Source organism: Nicotiana tabacum, chromosome 4 (genome assembly GCF_000715075.1).
Source record: "Nicotiana tabacum cultivar K326 chromosome 4, ASM71507v2, whole genome shotgun sequence".
Taxonomy (NCBI): Eukaryota; Viridiplantae; Streptophyta; class Magnoliopsida; order Solanales; family Solanaceae; genus Nicotiana; species Nicotiana tabacum.
In genome coordinates this window covers 118,707,170-118,723,216 of record NC_134083.1, presented here as the reverse complement: position 1 = coordinate 118,723,216, position 16,047 = coordinate 118,707,170, and the positions used below count along the sequence as shown (strand labels likewise).

Below are 16,047 nucleotides of genomic sequence, written 5' to 3'. Positions count from 1 at the left end.
TTCCCTCCTTATTTCTTCTAGCGCTTATTTTACATGTTAAGTCTTTAAGAGGTAAAAGGATCAAAGTACTGTCGATTAAGAATAAAAAAAAAAGGGGTATGGGCTTGTAATGTAGGTGCCAATCAAAAGGTTTACAAGCTCAATATGGCTAACTAGAGATGATTTTATTTGTGGTAGCATTAAAATTCAAAAAGGATCAAAGAAGGCCTAAAATCATATTTCAAATCGAGCAAAACCTAGGATTGCACTTCAACTCACATGCAGGGCAAGTTCTATACACAAATGTACTACAAGGAACTATATGAAAATCTCACCATACAATGGCACATGAGTCAATTAGGATGGCTACATTCCAACTCTCAATCAACGCGAGTACAGAGCTAGGCCATAATTTTAATGCAAAAGGCACAACAGTTAGCACAAAAGTCAAGAAAATGAGCCTTAGCATCACAAAATAAGCTATTTCATTTTTCAAGACACAAGTAGTTCTAGAAAACTCATAAGAAAAGTTATAATCCACATGCCGAGGTCTAACTCTGTTGGTATCAAACAAGTTATTAAGCATGCCGAATTCAGTCTAAGTCACTATATCCTACACTATTCTAAAAAAAAGTACCCGGTTCAAAATAATTTATCTCTTGGAAAAGAACCGATGCCCAAAGAAAAACCAAGGGAATTACTACCTATGCTATCCTAATAAAAGCAAAAGAAAATCTTCTTGGTATTTTAAATCGGACCTTAATCCCTCAAGAAAACTGGCCAAGAGATCCATCGTCAAGAAAACTGTCCGACCTCTTCTCCTATAGCTGCAGCATCTTTTCTTCATATTTTTGCACTACAAACATCCTAAATCATCACACACAACACAATTAGTCATAAAACCAATAATTAACATATGTTGGGCATTTTAAACACTAAATAGCACCAAAAATAATTAAAACATGGGTAAAGTAACATTAAAACATATAAAAATATAAATGCCCAACATCAATAACCAAAAGTCAGTCTTGGAATTTAAACTATTGTGGTCTTTGTGAAACAAAAGGTTCTCTTACATGAAATATTTTGCTTCTTTCTGGCCGACATGGAAAACTGACTAATTTGTTTCCTTCTAGCGTTTATCTTTAACAAAATGAAGAAAATAAAAGTTGAGTATATTCTTTATCTTTCTTTCTTTATTTTTATTTTTTCATGTTTATTTTCTCTATAATTTTCCTTTCCATCCCTTGACTTGCTAGTTGGAAAATTGAGAAAGGTTATGTTTAATTCATTTTTGATTCCCACTTTACATAAAAAGTTAAAGGCCAGTGACCGGTGAATATAGCATCGGCAGTACATCTCTGACCCTAACTAAACCAACTAAATATAATAATCAAAATGTCATGTTGTTTTTCTTTTTATCTAATCACCAAAAGTTTATGCTGTCCTCCTCTGCTTCAAAATTTCAATAATCCAAATAGAATTAGGTTAAGGGTAATTGGTGAATATAGCAGCACTTCTCTGACCGAAACAAACTAAATATAATAATCTAATGTCATGTGCACTTTCATTTAGGTTAATCATTAAAAGTTTTTGTCCTCCTCTGATTTAATATTATTTTAAGCATATTAGTACGTGGTATTATATCATCAATTAAAATCAAATCATATCACTTTCCTTCGTCTTTCCAACTTCCACGCACTCTCCCCTGCATGTACCTATATATTTCTATATATCATCATTCGCTCTTCTCCAGTTTCTCAAGCTAATTAATTGCCTATTCTCTCACCAAAGAAAGTGCTCACAATTTTGTGTACAGAAATTAATGGAGATGGAAATGATGTTGCCATCACCATCTGCAGATTTCAACTTGGACGACAGTGCTTGTACTACTCCTTTTATAAGTGCTCCTTCAAGTCCTGAACGTTTTGATGCATTCTTTTTCAGTCCTTCCCGTATCCCCGCCCTTTATGAAGAAACTAACGCTACACACGACGATGATTTTACTTTTGTATTTAGTGGATATGAGTTGGAGAAAAGGTCAATATCAGCAGCTGATGAGCTCTTTGATGGAGGAAGAATCAAGCCTTTAAGTCAAAATGATAGTCGTGGAAGGGAAAGAACTCAAAATTCTTCAAACTCTTCAAGTCCCAGCAGCAGGCACAAAGCAACAAGATCATTATCTCCTTTGAGAGTTTCTGATTTGCTATTATTTGATCACAATGAAAACATTGATCAAGAAAACACAGAGACCTCTCCTACTGCTGCTTGTTCTTCTTCGGATTCGTCTTCAGTTTCATCATTGATATCACTCTGGAACAGAAAATGGAAGCTGAAAGACTTATTGCTATTCAGAAGTGCTTCTGAGAGTCGAGCAACTAGCAATACAGAAGAGCTGAACAAGTATGAGTTGGTGAAGAAAGCCCGTCAAGAAGATGCTAAATCGAATAGTACTAATGTGGGAGCAGCGGTACCGAGCTCGAGGAGGAGGAAGGTACCAATTTCGGCTCATGAGTTGCATTACAAGATGAAGAGGGAATGGTTGAAAGAGATGAAGAAGAAAACTTTCTTACCGTATAAACAAGGTTTACTTGGTTGCTCAGGGCTAGATGATCCAATTTCAATGTACATGACTCGTCGTGAATAGCTCCAGTTGTCTCCATATGTAATTATTTGCTTAATATAGAAGAACAAATGGTTTGATTGAACATCTTTTAAAGTAAAGTTCTCTATTTTGTATATCGGAAGAAATGATTAGTTGAGTTCAAAGAGTATATAACGAATCAGACAGCAATATCAGGAAGATTTTATTATTTCAAGATTATTTAAGCAAACAACAGAATTGCTGCTAGGGAACTACACTAGCAACCTACCAAATTTTGCATCAAAACAATATAAAAAAGTACCACTTGTCGAACTACATCAGCTCGTTGAAAAAAAAACCACATCGCCTCCTCGTCATGGATTAATTAACTAAATGGAAGTTGACACTACTAAAGATTCCATAAATTTCAACGGCGGTTTTTCGATGGTAAAAATATTAATCGAAACTTTGACGGGAAAAACATTAGTTGAAATTTTGATGGTTTTATCAATGGAAAAAAGTAGATAAATGAATAAATATACTTTCAGATTTTCTTTCCGTAGTTTCTAGTCGCCAAAATGGTGGGAGGCACCCTGACCTTGAGAAAGAGATTTTCAGGAATCAAGAAGTAAGATCATTCAAGAATAGATTAACGAAACAATCTATTACCGGGAGCAGTGCAAGGTAAAGAATCAATGATTAGAGATGAAAAAGGAAGAAGCAGCAGAGATACTCGATAAATGATTGACGGAAGCTATTACAGGAAGGTCCCAAATCAAAGAAAAACGAGATCGCAAAAAGGCTGCACTGGAGATCGTTTGAGCCAGAAATCAAGGGATCTATCGCAAATCACTTAAGTAACGAAAAGATATGCCTAGCGGATGAAAAGCTTGTCAAGACCACAAATCAAAGAAGATCAACGAAAATTTAACTTTATTCCTAGAAAGAATCAATCTATGATTCCTTTCAAGGATCAACTCCCTTGGGTTTGCAATCTCTCAAGATTCACGTCATTCAAGAGTCAAGAAGGACTAACGAAGTATATATATACATATGTTCCAGACTTGAAGAGAATATACTTTGATCAAACCAACTTCAATCTCTTTGTTCTACTTCAAACAAAATACTGTAATCTGCTCTAGATTTCTTGTGTAACTATGAAGAGAGAGAAAAGAACACTGGTGAGGCATTATATCAATTATAGAGAGAAGAACGAGTGAAAAAAGTTGTTGGTGTATAACAACATCAACTCATCTGTACTAATCCACTTCATACTTGAAAGAGATCACCCTTGCAACCCAACGGGACTGGACGTAGGATTCACTCTGAATCCGAATCAGTATAAAATATATTGTGCTATTTACTTTCTACAATTTATCTTTTTCATTCGATTCCTGAAAATTCCAGTTGACTAGAACTCAAATTAGTCGATCACTACGGAAAAAAAAAATCACAATTCACCCCTCCCTCCCCCCCCCCCCCACCTGCACTTTCAATTGGTATCAGAGCTAGTCTCACACTTTTTGCTTAATAGCTTGTGAGAAAAGATCGTAGCAAATCAAGTAATTATTGGAGCACTCAGTCAATAAGGAACATCGCAAGTTAGGCCACCATATTTCAATGGACAACACTTTTCTCATTGAAAAGTGCGTATGAAAATATATACAAAATCCTATGATATCAAAATATGACGCGTTATCAAAAAAGGGATCTATCCACTACCAGCAGCAACTCAACCATCTGCTGATCCAGAAGATATAGATGAGTACACAGACGAGCAAATAACAGTTGTCCAGGTTAATGCTCAGGCACAAAATTTACTCTATAATACTATAAGTGGAGAGGAATATGAGAAAATCTCAAGTTGTGATACGGCTAAAGAAATGTGGGATAAACTGGAAGTTACGTATGAAGGAACCAGCAAAGTGAAAGAAACTCACATTAACATGTTGATCGTGACTATGAACTCTTCCAGATGAAATAAGGAGAATCCATTGAGGAAATGTTTGTAAGGTTCAGCAAAATCATTAGCGATCAAAAAGCTTTTGGTAAACCATACTCAAGTGGTGATCAAGTTTGAAAAATTCTAAGGAGTCTACCTACCACTTGGCAGACAAAAGTAGTTGCACTCGAATCACAAGATCTAAACAAACTTTCATATGATGAGTTTCGAGGAGATCTTATAGCATTCGAGAAAACTCACCTCAAGAAAACAAACCAGGAAGAAAAGAAGAAAATAGTTGCCTTCAAAGATACTACTGAAAGACCAGAAAATGATATTGATGACGACCCAGAAGCTCTTGAAGAAGAGATTGATATGGTATCAAGGAACATGGATGGTTTAATAAGAAGATACAGAAACACAAGAAGAGGTAGGATTCCCCCTAGGCGAACCAGGCAATATAATGAACAAGACAAGAATGATGAAAAATGTTATGAGTGTGGAAGATTTGGGCATGTTCAAGCTGAAATGCCCAGATTTTAAAAGAAAGGTTTCCAGAGGATTCAATAAAAACAAATCTTTCGGAAGCTGGAGTGATGAAGACAGTTCGGAATACGAGAAAATAGCAAATATATGCTTCATGACCATTCTGGAAAACGACATGAACAAATATTCGGGTTGTTGGATTGATGAAGATGCATCAGACGATGAATGCAAAGAAGATAATGAAAATTATTTCATGGCACGAGGAGAAACAAGCGAGGTAAGATCTTATAACTGTGATAGATGCAATGAATTGCAGGATATTCTTGACCTTACTCTAAAAGAGTCTCAAAAAATGATGAATGAACTAATGAGACTAAATAGGGAAAAGAAAGACTAGAAACTCAAGCTTGAAGTATGTGAAATTGAATGAGATGTACTTCAAGATGAAGTTCAGGAATTGCAAATGCAACTTAATGTAACGCACAATCCACCAGTAACAGTTCTGTCAAGTCTAACCAGGCGACTTACAAGTCAACTGAAAAAGGACCGGTTAGAACTGAGTCCACAAGTACTAACACGAGTGGTAGATCAAAAACTGGATCAGCCCCTATGTGTCACTACTGTAACGAAAGTGGACATAAATATTCTTTCTGTTGATTTCATAAATCTAATATTTCAGGATGGATTTGGAAATCGAAAAACAATCCCGATCTTAGTAGAACTAACCAACAAGGACCCAAGCAAGCTTGGGTACCTAAAAAAAAGTGATAATTCGATTTTGCAGGAACACCACAGAAAGAGCCAAAAAGGAAAATGGTACTTAGACAGTGCATGTTCCAGTCACATGACAAGTGACAAAAACCTATTCAAAGAAGTTACAAAGATAAATGGAGGAAGTTTCAAATTTGACGAGGATTCAAAAGGAAAGATAGTTGGCACTGGTACAGTTCCATTCAATAACAATTGTAATATTACTGAAGTGTATCTTGTTGAAGGACTCAGCAACAATCTCCTGAGTATAAGTTAGCTATGTGATTCAGGGTGCGAAGTTAAATTCAAGAAAACAGGTTGTGCTATTGAAGATGAGACAGGTAAATAATACTCCCAGGAAAAAGGTATGGAAATATTTACATTCTCGATGGTATTGAAAATCTAGATAGTCACATCTGCTTAGCATCTATATCTGATGATCCATGGTTGTGGCATAAGAAACTTGATCATGCAAGCATGCATCTTATTGAGAAACTCTCCAAGCATAATTTAGTTATTGGTCTCCCTAAACTCAAATTTCCTAGAAATCATGTATGTGATGCATGTCAAATTGGTAAACAAACCAGAAACTCCTTCAAAAGCAAAGACATTGTATCTACCACCAAGCCTTTACAATTGCTCCACGTGGATTTGTTTGGACCCCCCAGAACTACTAGCATAGGAGGAAAATGATATGTTTTTGTTATTGTTGATGACTACTCACGTTTTACATGGGTGATTTTCTTATCTCACAAAGATGAAGCTTTGAAATACTTTGACATTTTTTGTAAGAAAGTTGAAAGAGAAAAGGGGTACCTTATTACTACCTTTCAAAGTGATCATGGAGGAGAATTCGAAAGAAGAGCATTTGAAGATTTATGCAATGATCAAGGATATACTCACAACTTCTCATCTCAAAGATCACTTCAACGGAATGGGGTAGTTGAGCAGAAAAATAAAACTCTACAAGATATGGCCAGAACAATGATATTGGAATATTCCCTGCCAAACCATTTTTGGGCAGAAGCAGTAAGCACAGCCTGCCACATTCTCAACAGATGTCTTATAAGACCTATCTTGAAGAAAACTCCATATAAATTATGGAAAGGTAAACGGTCCAACATAGGTTATTTCCATTCTTTTGGCAGCAAGTGTTTTATCCACAACAATGGTAAGGACAATCTTGGAAAATTTGATCCAAGAAGTGATGAAGGTATTTTTCTGGGTTATTCCATAAATAGTAGATCTTTTAGAGTTTATAATAAATGTACTTTATTTGTAGAAGAATCAGTACATGCCATATTTAATGAAAATAACACTATGACCGAGAAAGAAATTATTGCAGGTGATGAAGATATCAGTCAAGAAACACCAGAGTCAAGCAGATCTCAAAAGTTGACTGATATGATAGACAATGTCACAGAATCAACTAGTGAGCCTGTCAACAGCCAACCAGAATCACAGAAGGAGTCAACTACTTATACGATTGCAACATGTCTAAATGAGTGGGGGAGTGAACCGGAATATCCTCAAAAGTTTATCATAGGAGATCCAAGTGAAGGAATGAAAATCAGGGGAGCTCTCAAGAAAAGGCAAAAGTAGCACTCATCTCTCAGATTGAACCAAAGAAGGTTGAGGAAGCCTTAAAAGAGTCTAGCCGGGTACAAGCAATGCAGGAAGAACTCGATCAATTTAATAAAAATCAAGTCTGAAACTTCTACCTAAGCCTGCAAATGCTACTGTAGTTGGAACAAAATGGATTTTCAGAAATAAGCTTAATCAAGATGGAAAGGTCGTGAGAAACAAAGCCAGATTAGTAGCCCAAGGCTACTCACAGCACGAAGGAGTCGACTACAATGAAACCTTTGCACCAGTAGCTCGACTAGAGTCTATACGGATTCTTCTTGCATATGGATCCTTCAAATGATTTAGACTTTTTCAGATAGATGTCAAAAGTGCCTTTTTAAATGGGTTTATTGATGATGAGGTATATGTAAAACAACCTCCTGGTTTTGAAGACTCAAAATTCCCTTACCATGGGTATAAGTTGACTAAAGCTCTATATGGACTCAAACAAGCTCCACGAGCCTCGTACGAAAGGCTTAGTTCATTTCTACTTGATCACGACTTTAAAAGAGGTAAAGTAGATACTACATTATTTATCAAAAGATCATCAGGAGGTAATCTTATTATTCAAGTTTATGTTGATGATATTATCTTTGGAAGTGCTAACCCTCTTTTGTGCAACAACATCAACTCATCTATACTAAGTCACTTCATACTTGAAAGAGATCACCCTTGCAACCTAAGGGGACTGGACGTAGGATTCACTCTGAATCCGAATTAGTATAAAAATATATCGTGTCATTTACTTTCTGCAATTTATCTTTTTCATTCAATTGCTGAAAAGCCCAGTCGACTAGAACTCAAATTAGTCGACTACTGTGAAAAAGAAAAGAAAAATCACAATTCACCCTCCCTCCCCCCCTGCACTTTCAATAACCTCCCAAATCCTAATAACCCAACCCCTCATTCTCCTCATTTTTGTTCCAAATTAAGTTTTGATAGCATTTAAAGGGGTATTATCACTTTTAGCCCGTGTCACAAACTATTACAGAACGTATATATACACAAAAAATATACAAATTTTATAGATTTTTTCGGCTATTATTTTTACAGCGGCTATTGTATAGGGTGAAATATGATATGACACGTGGTCATCTAAAGGAAAGACACGTGGAACCCTAGACGGGGATGGACGAAGACCGAACGCAGCCATTTCGGTTATCACCAGAAGGGATAACGTTCATAAAGGTGTATTAAATGTTCTGCGCCCGGTAGCATTTAATAAAGAATATTCTGCAGCATTAAGAGCGACGACCCGTTACAGAGAATTTGGCATTTATATTCACCGTTACATCTTCGTCAATGACCCCCATAATTGACATTAAAGGAGGGCACGATCCTAGGACCTCCTTCCCTAGACACAGCTATAAATAGTGAGCCCAGTTATCATTGTAAAGGACACGAATTTTCTGGCAAAACTTACACCACATTTTATACAAAGCTTGACACAATCTTATTTTTCCGTTTTTTGATCTTATCATTGCTGTCCCTGAAAACCTTGTTCCCAGAACTGTTATTTATGCTGTTTCATCTACATTTTAAGGCTAAGTATTGTACAATTATTCAATTATTGTATTATTTCAGGATCAAATTAGTTCACTTATCTAGAAACCACGTATAAATTCAACTGTACCGTTTTACGGGTAAACAGTTATGATCGCAGAAGGGGATTGACCAAGAAATGTTCGAGTGGATCTGGCAATGCATAGCTGATCCGATAGAATTTGGACCATGATTATGGATGAGTCTGGACCATCTCAATCATCCGAGATCATGGGGGTGTGTATAAATAGTTGACTTTTTTTTACGATTTCAGACTTATTTTCTCTATTTTTAAGACATTTTAAAAACAGATTACATGTGTGGATACCTTATAATTTGGTAATCCAAAAACGTAACACGCTCCTAGAATTGACCCCACTGATCGATAATGGACTTTTAGTATTGACTTAGACTTTGATTAAGACTTAAAAGTTAGATATGAGTCTGGGTAAACATGAAAATTGAATATTTGAATATTTGAATAGATTGGAGTGACTGAGAGCAAACATGAAAATTGAACATGACATCTCACATGTTCACACACCCCATTCACTATAAATACTATACGATGCACAGCACAATAGAGGGAGAGCACATTAGGAATCCCTAGAGCTAAAAATAGTAGCTAAAGCAGTAGTGCCGCAGCGCCATCACTATCTTTCTCATTTTCCATTTTAGCTGTCATCTTCATCACTCGTTCACCGCTGTGTTTCCACCATGTGAGCCTCCATCGGAGCTCCGCTAACCACCAATTAAACACATCCAAAAACCAGCCATTGAAACCACCTTCAACCGGCCACAAAGCCATTAAAAAGCAGCTCCAAAACACCATTAACACCATAAAAAAATAGGATGTGAAACAGTCACCATAGCTCAACGACCAGTCACCAACAAGACTCACCTTAAATCCGGCGACTTTTACCATCCCAGAACACGACGGTCTATCCTGATCTGAAATGATAGAAATAGGCACCCCATGCAAACAAATAGGGGTGTCAAACATGCGGGTCGGGTCGGATACGGTTCGGGTATAATAAAAAAAAAAACGGGTAATTCAAAAACGAGTAAAATATCCGACCCGAACCATATTTAATACGGATAAAAAACGGGTTAACCGGCGGATAAAACGGTTAACCGTATTATCCGTTCATGGCTTCACATTAGCCTCAACTGTTCAGTGACCCAGTTGATCATCAAGCAAAACGGAGGAAGATACAATTGACAACCATCAACTACATGTACAAAATTCATTCCTATACAACTCTACTGTTGAACCCCCGCATTTACAGAGGATTTTTCCAACTCAGGACTGACAAATGAAGTAAAAGCACTACAGCAGAACATATATAATAACTTCTTTTGACACTAATTGTAGCAGCAAATGAGCAACATACATTGAAATACACCAGCAAAATACGTCAAAAATGTACTAGCAGAATTTATTTAAACTACCGGCAAAATACTTATAAAGTGTTTACAAAGCAAAATGCACAAAAGTAGACCCTTAGGACATTGTAATAGCATATCCAGTTGACAGCAGTCATTTGAAAGACAATAAAAATGTTGTGGTAGCCGATGCAACTTGTGGCAGAAAGCGGAACTTTGACCAAGAACATCATGCTTTAGACGTTTGTGAACAAAACCGGTAGTAGCTTCTCGAGCTGCACGTTCCGAGATATGCACACCAACACCGACATACTGCAATAACAACAACCAAAATATGTATGAGTACTACTGATAGTGTATATTTGTCCAGAAATAAAAATGAAGTGATAATAAACCAAGTTTGTGGAAATACATGCAGTAAATCTATGTCCTGAATTTTAATGCAACTAATAAACCAAGTTTGAGTATTTTTTTCCTTCTTGTTTCTTGAAAAGTGAACAGAAAGGACAGCTTTATAACACACAGAGCCTTCTGTGATGCGTTAGCAGAAGAAAGTGCAAGATTTACATCAGTTCCAGAAATAGAGTGACTTGAATTGAGCCATAAGAAGGGTGATATCATAAAGAAAAACCACCCTAATGCAGCGATTTTAATCTTTATTCATGACAAACTGAGAAAAACCAAAAGAGAGGGGAGCGAAAACACAAAACTCACCAGAAAGAATCACTTCAAAGCTCAGGTTCCCAGAAGGAGAAACAGCTTAAAGTCCCAAGCCTGATAAGGTTTACCTCTAAGTTTCGCAAGATAAGGTTGAAGATCAACAACAATCTCATCTTCTTCGTCAGACTCGGATCCATCATCAAGATCTTAAACAATTTAAGAAGAAAAAAAATAAGATATTACAACTTATTAGTTATTAAAAAAATAAAATAAATCAATCTAGAGAAGATTAATTTACCTTCTCTTTCACAAACTCAATCCCTAGTACATAGCTTTGCCTCCGCATTGGCGGGAAGAATGGACACGACCACCAATGCTAAACGTAGATTCAGAAGCTACTGTGGTGAGAGGAACACTCAAGACATCTCGTGCCATTAATGAGAGTTCTGGATATCTATGCCTGTTATCCTTCCAAAAGCCAAGTACATCTAGATTCGGATTTGTTTTACGGTCAAGAGTGGCTTCCTCCAAATATAAGTCTAGTTGTGTTTTACCTATACTTGACTCCAATTGACTCTCAAATTCATCAAACTCATCAAATGCATCCCTCATTTCATTGCTACCACTACTACAAGCATGATCCCCTGATAATGAGGTTGTAGTCGAAGGTATTAAGTACTCTTTGAACAACAATTATAGGTTATGTTCAATAACCTTCACTTTTTCATTAGCAATCTCCTCGGGATGAAGCTTTGAAAAGCAAAACTTAACAAACTTCAATTTATATCGAGGTTCAAGGATAATAGCTATAGATAAAATGACACTATACGACTCCCAATATTTCTTAAACTTCACCAACATCAAAGTGACCATCTCACTCATCACTGAATCTCAACTATTTTTTTGTTCTTCCAACAATATTTCAATTCTCCCTACATTAGGAAGATACAAATTAGTCGTGGGATACTTATATCCAGAAAACAAAGTCGTAATGTCATAAAATGGTTTAAGAAACTTAGCTATAATCTCGACCCTTTTCCATTCATCTACAGAAAGTCCGTGTCTAAAATCAATGTCAAGCAAGTTATAGTGAATATAAGCTTCCCGATATTGAAGAGCACTTTCAAGCTTTTGATAAGTGGAATTCCACCGAATAGGCATATCTTGGCGTAGCTTCTTAGAACATGGTAGACCAAGATTACTTAGACACTCCACAAATTTTATTATTCTTGTTTTTGAATTCTTGATATACTTAACACATTCTCTAATTTTTGTAATAGCTGCATCAACCTTCTCTAAGCCCGTCTTAACAATTAAGTTCAAAATGTGATTCCCACAACGGACATGAAGATACTTTCTCTCGCAAACTAATGAACGCATCAAAGACAAATGATTCTTTAAATTATCCATTACACCATTATTGCAAGTAGCATTATCCAAAGTAAGGGTAAAGATTTTCTTTTCGATTCCCCATTCTTTAAGAAAGCTAATCAATAAGGGACCTAAAACCGCGCCTGAATGTGGAGGAGGAACATGACGAAAAATCAACACCCTCTTCTAAAGAACCCAATTTAAATCCACATAATGGGCCGTAACGCACATATACCCATTAGATGCTACTGAAGTCCACAAGTCTGATGTTAAACATACTCTACTAGGAATAACTGCAAGCTCACTTTTCAAAAGTTCTTTTTCGCCTGCATACATATTCAAGATATCTGACTTGGCTGTGTTTCTTGATATGTGCTTGACAACGGGATTTAAGTATAAATGAAGGTCCTTGATGCCTTTATATTCAACAAAACTGAAAGCATAGTTAGGCCTGACTATGGCCAATGACATTTTCTCTCGATAAATATTTTGATCTATTAGTACACTTTGTCCCTCTTTTGCAGTATCCCATGGATGTTTTATCACCAAATGACGCTTCAAATTCGATGTTCCAAATTTAGAATCGTATATATATTATTTTTCACAAGCGTACATTTGACTTTAATCTTTCCATCACTATAAATACTAGGCTCTACTACCTTAACAAAAGAATCCCAAACAGTAGACGTTTGTCTTTTTTCTCGTTTTAGCGTAGTTGAAGAGCTTTGTTCACAAGAATCATCAATACCTTCCATTGACATCTCTACCTAAAGATGAAGTAAAAAGAATTCAATTGCATAATGATGAAAACAAACAAATGAATAGAATTCAATCACATAGTGATGAAAAAGAATAGAGAATAGAACTCGGAAGAAATTTCCCAATCTTTACATTTAACTCTAAAAGATGAAACCAATAACAAGTGTAGCAGGGAAATGCAAGTCATGGTTTCAAATCAATTAACTGCCGATTTAATTATTAGAAACTTGTAGTACTAGCAACTCACTAACACATTGCAGACGGACTTAAACACAACCATGCCATGGATTAAAATATACGAAACCATATTTGACAAGACATCAATTCTGCTTTATAATGAGTACATCTAAATGTTTTCACTCATCAGCATAGGGGAAAGAAACTGAGATAGCCAAGTGAACAATGGGTAAAATAATTTAGCATATCTTATGGGACAAAGACGATTGACTTACCATATTTTAACTTCGTTTTTTAACTAAACCCCAACAGCGTCACATTGACTTACCATATTTAAAACGGACAGAGTCATAATTTATTAGATGATTTTCTGCCACGCAATACCGGAATTCTTCAAAATTAAATTCAAAGACTCACATTATGTCACAAAAGCTAGTCCAGTCCAAACGGCAATAATTGCTCATCTACAGCTTCGATTCATATGAAAGATAAGGCTAATGTTTTCAATCATCGCTCGATGGTATGATTTGTTCGGATTTTACTTTTTTCTAGAGAACTGCGGCTATTCTCGTCAAAAAAGGAAGTAAAATAAAGCAATTGAATCAATATGGAAGAACGTTGGTACCTTTTGCACTGTTAATCTGTGACGAAATTCAATCCATGGAGCTTAGGGTAAACTGAAGTGAGAAAGTTTGGGAATTAGGGTAAAATTTGGGGGAGAGAGAGAGGGGGAAGGCAACTGAGCGTGAGAGAAAATGAGAAGGCGTGAGAGAAATATGGTGATGCTTTTGGATTTAGCGATGCTTTTGGGGTAAAAGGGGGCGAAAATGCTTTTGGGGGAGGTTTTGACTTTATTACCCATGGATAAATAGTGGTTACCCATTTAAAATATGAATAATATGGGTAATATTCGTATTTGATCCGTTTTTAAAATGTTCATTATCCAACCCATATTTTAGCGGATAATATGGGTGGTTACTTATTTTGTTTTATCCATTTTGCCACCCCTACAAACAAACTATCCACGGTCATAAATCTCTACCAGCCTCTTCATTAAATACGTATTCAAAATTGGTATAAAATGCATAGACTTAGTCAATTTATCAACAATTATCCAAATTTTGTCAAACTTCCTCAAAGTATGTGGTAAGCCTACCACGAAAGCCATAGTGATATGCTCTTACTTCAACTGTGGTATAACCATCTTCTGAGTCAAATCACCTGATTTCTGATGCTCATACTTGACCTGTTTATAGTTTAAACACCGTGAAACATAGCCAACAACGTCCTTCTTCATCCCGCATCACCAATTATCGGGATTCAAATCACAATACATCTTTGTAACACCTGGATGAATAGAATACCGTGAACCTTGAGCCTCCTCAAGTTTGAAATCCCCTAAGCCATCAACATTGGGCATACAAAGTCCACCCTAAAGTTGCATAACACCATCATCACCTATGACAACCTTCTTGGCACCACTTTGCTACACAGTATCCTTAAGTACAAGCAGATGAGGATCATCATACGAGCGAGTCTTAGATGCGCTCAAACAAAGATGACTGGGAAACAACACTAGCAAGTACCTTGCGAGGCTCAGAAACATCAAATCTCACAAATATGTTGGCCAAGGGCGCCTGAACATCCATAGCCACAGGACGCTCCTCAAATAGAATGTATGCCAGACTACCCATACTCTCCTCCTTTCTACACAAAGAATCCACTACAATATTAGCTTTCCCAGGAGGATACAAGTAGTGATATCAGAATCCTTAATCAACTCAAGCCACCTCTACTGCCTAAAATCCAAGTACTTCTGCTTGAAAGGTGTGGAAGAAAATGGTGATTAACGTAAATTTTACTGGATACCTTACAAGCAATGCCTCAAAATATTTAATGCAAACACAATCGCCGCCAACTCCAAATCAAGGTAGGAGAATTTTTCTCATGAATGTTCAGCTGTCGTGATGCATGGGCAATTACCCTACAATCCTACACAATACACTCGTAAAACCAATGGGTGAAGCATCACAATACACCATATATAATCCTGAACCCGTGGGTAACACCAACACTGGAGTTGTAGTCAATTTGGTCTTGATCTTCTAATAGCTCACCTCATATTCATCAAACCATCTAAGAGAAAGACCTTTATGAGCTAACTTAGTCATTGGGGATGCAATTGATGAAAATCTCTCTGCAAAGCAACGGTAGTAACCTACCAAACATAAGAAATTCCGAATCTCCGTAATATAAGTAGGTCTAGGAATTTTCTAAACCACCTCAATCTTCTTAGGAACAACCTTGATAACTCTACCGGACACCACACGACCTAAGAAGGCAACTAAATCCAACCAAAACTCGCACTTGGAGAACTTAGCATAAATCTTCCATTCCCTCAAAGTCTGAAGCACAATCCTTAAATATTGGTCATGCTCTTCTTTAATACGAAAGTAAACCAAGATATCATCAATGAACACTATAACAAAAGAATTTAAATAATGCTTGAATACCTGATTCATCAAATTCATAAATGTCATTGGAGCATTAGTCAAGCCAGATAATATCACCAAGAACTCATAATGACCATAATGAGTCCTAAGAATTGTGTTGGAGATATCCGGCGCTCTAATTCTCACCTGATGATAACTCGATCTCAATGTTAGAGAATACCTTAGCACCTTGAAGTTGATCAAACAAATCATCAATACGAGGCAATGCTTACTTGTTCTTGATAGTAACCCTATTCAACTACTGATAGTCTATACACTTCCTCATAGTACCA

At 36.5% G+C, this 16,047-nt stretch overlaps 1 protein-coding gene and 1 long non-coding RNA gene across 3 annotated transcripts; one reads left to right on the top strand and one right to left on the bottom strand.

Moving 5' to 3' along the window:
• The first annotated feature begins 1,726 nt into the window (after positions 1–1,726).
• LOC107802264 (uncharacterized) lies at positions 1,727–2,687 on the top strand. The gene has a single exon (XM_016625727.2). It carries the CDS (start codon positions 1,805–1,807, stop codon positions 2,624–2,626), a length of 822 nt encoding a protein of 273 aa, XP_016481213.1. The 5' UTR covers positions 1,727–1,804; the 3' UTR covers positions 2,627–2,687.
• Positions 2,688–10,229: 7,542 nt separating this feature from the next.
• On the bottom strand, positions 10,230–14,051 carry LOC107802265 (uncharacterized). Of its 2 annotated transcripts, none has more exons than XR_001651806.2 (4): positions 13,888–14,051; positions 11,254–13,093; positions 11,010–11,161; positions 10,230–10,607 (listed from the first exon to the last, which is right to left on the bottom strand). It is a non-coding gene; the product is annotated as an uncharacterized LOC107802265 (long non-coding RNA). The 2 variants fall into 2 exon arrangements; XR_012708921.1 differs by lacking the exon at positions 13,888–14,051 and adding an exon at positions 13,680–13,881.
• Between the last annotated feature and the right edge of the window lie 1,996 nt (positions 14,052–16,047).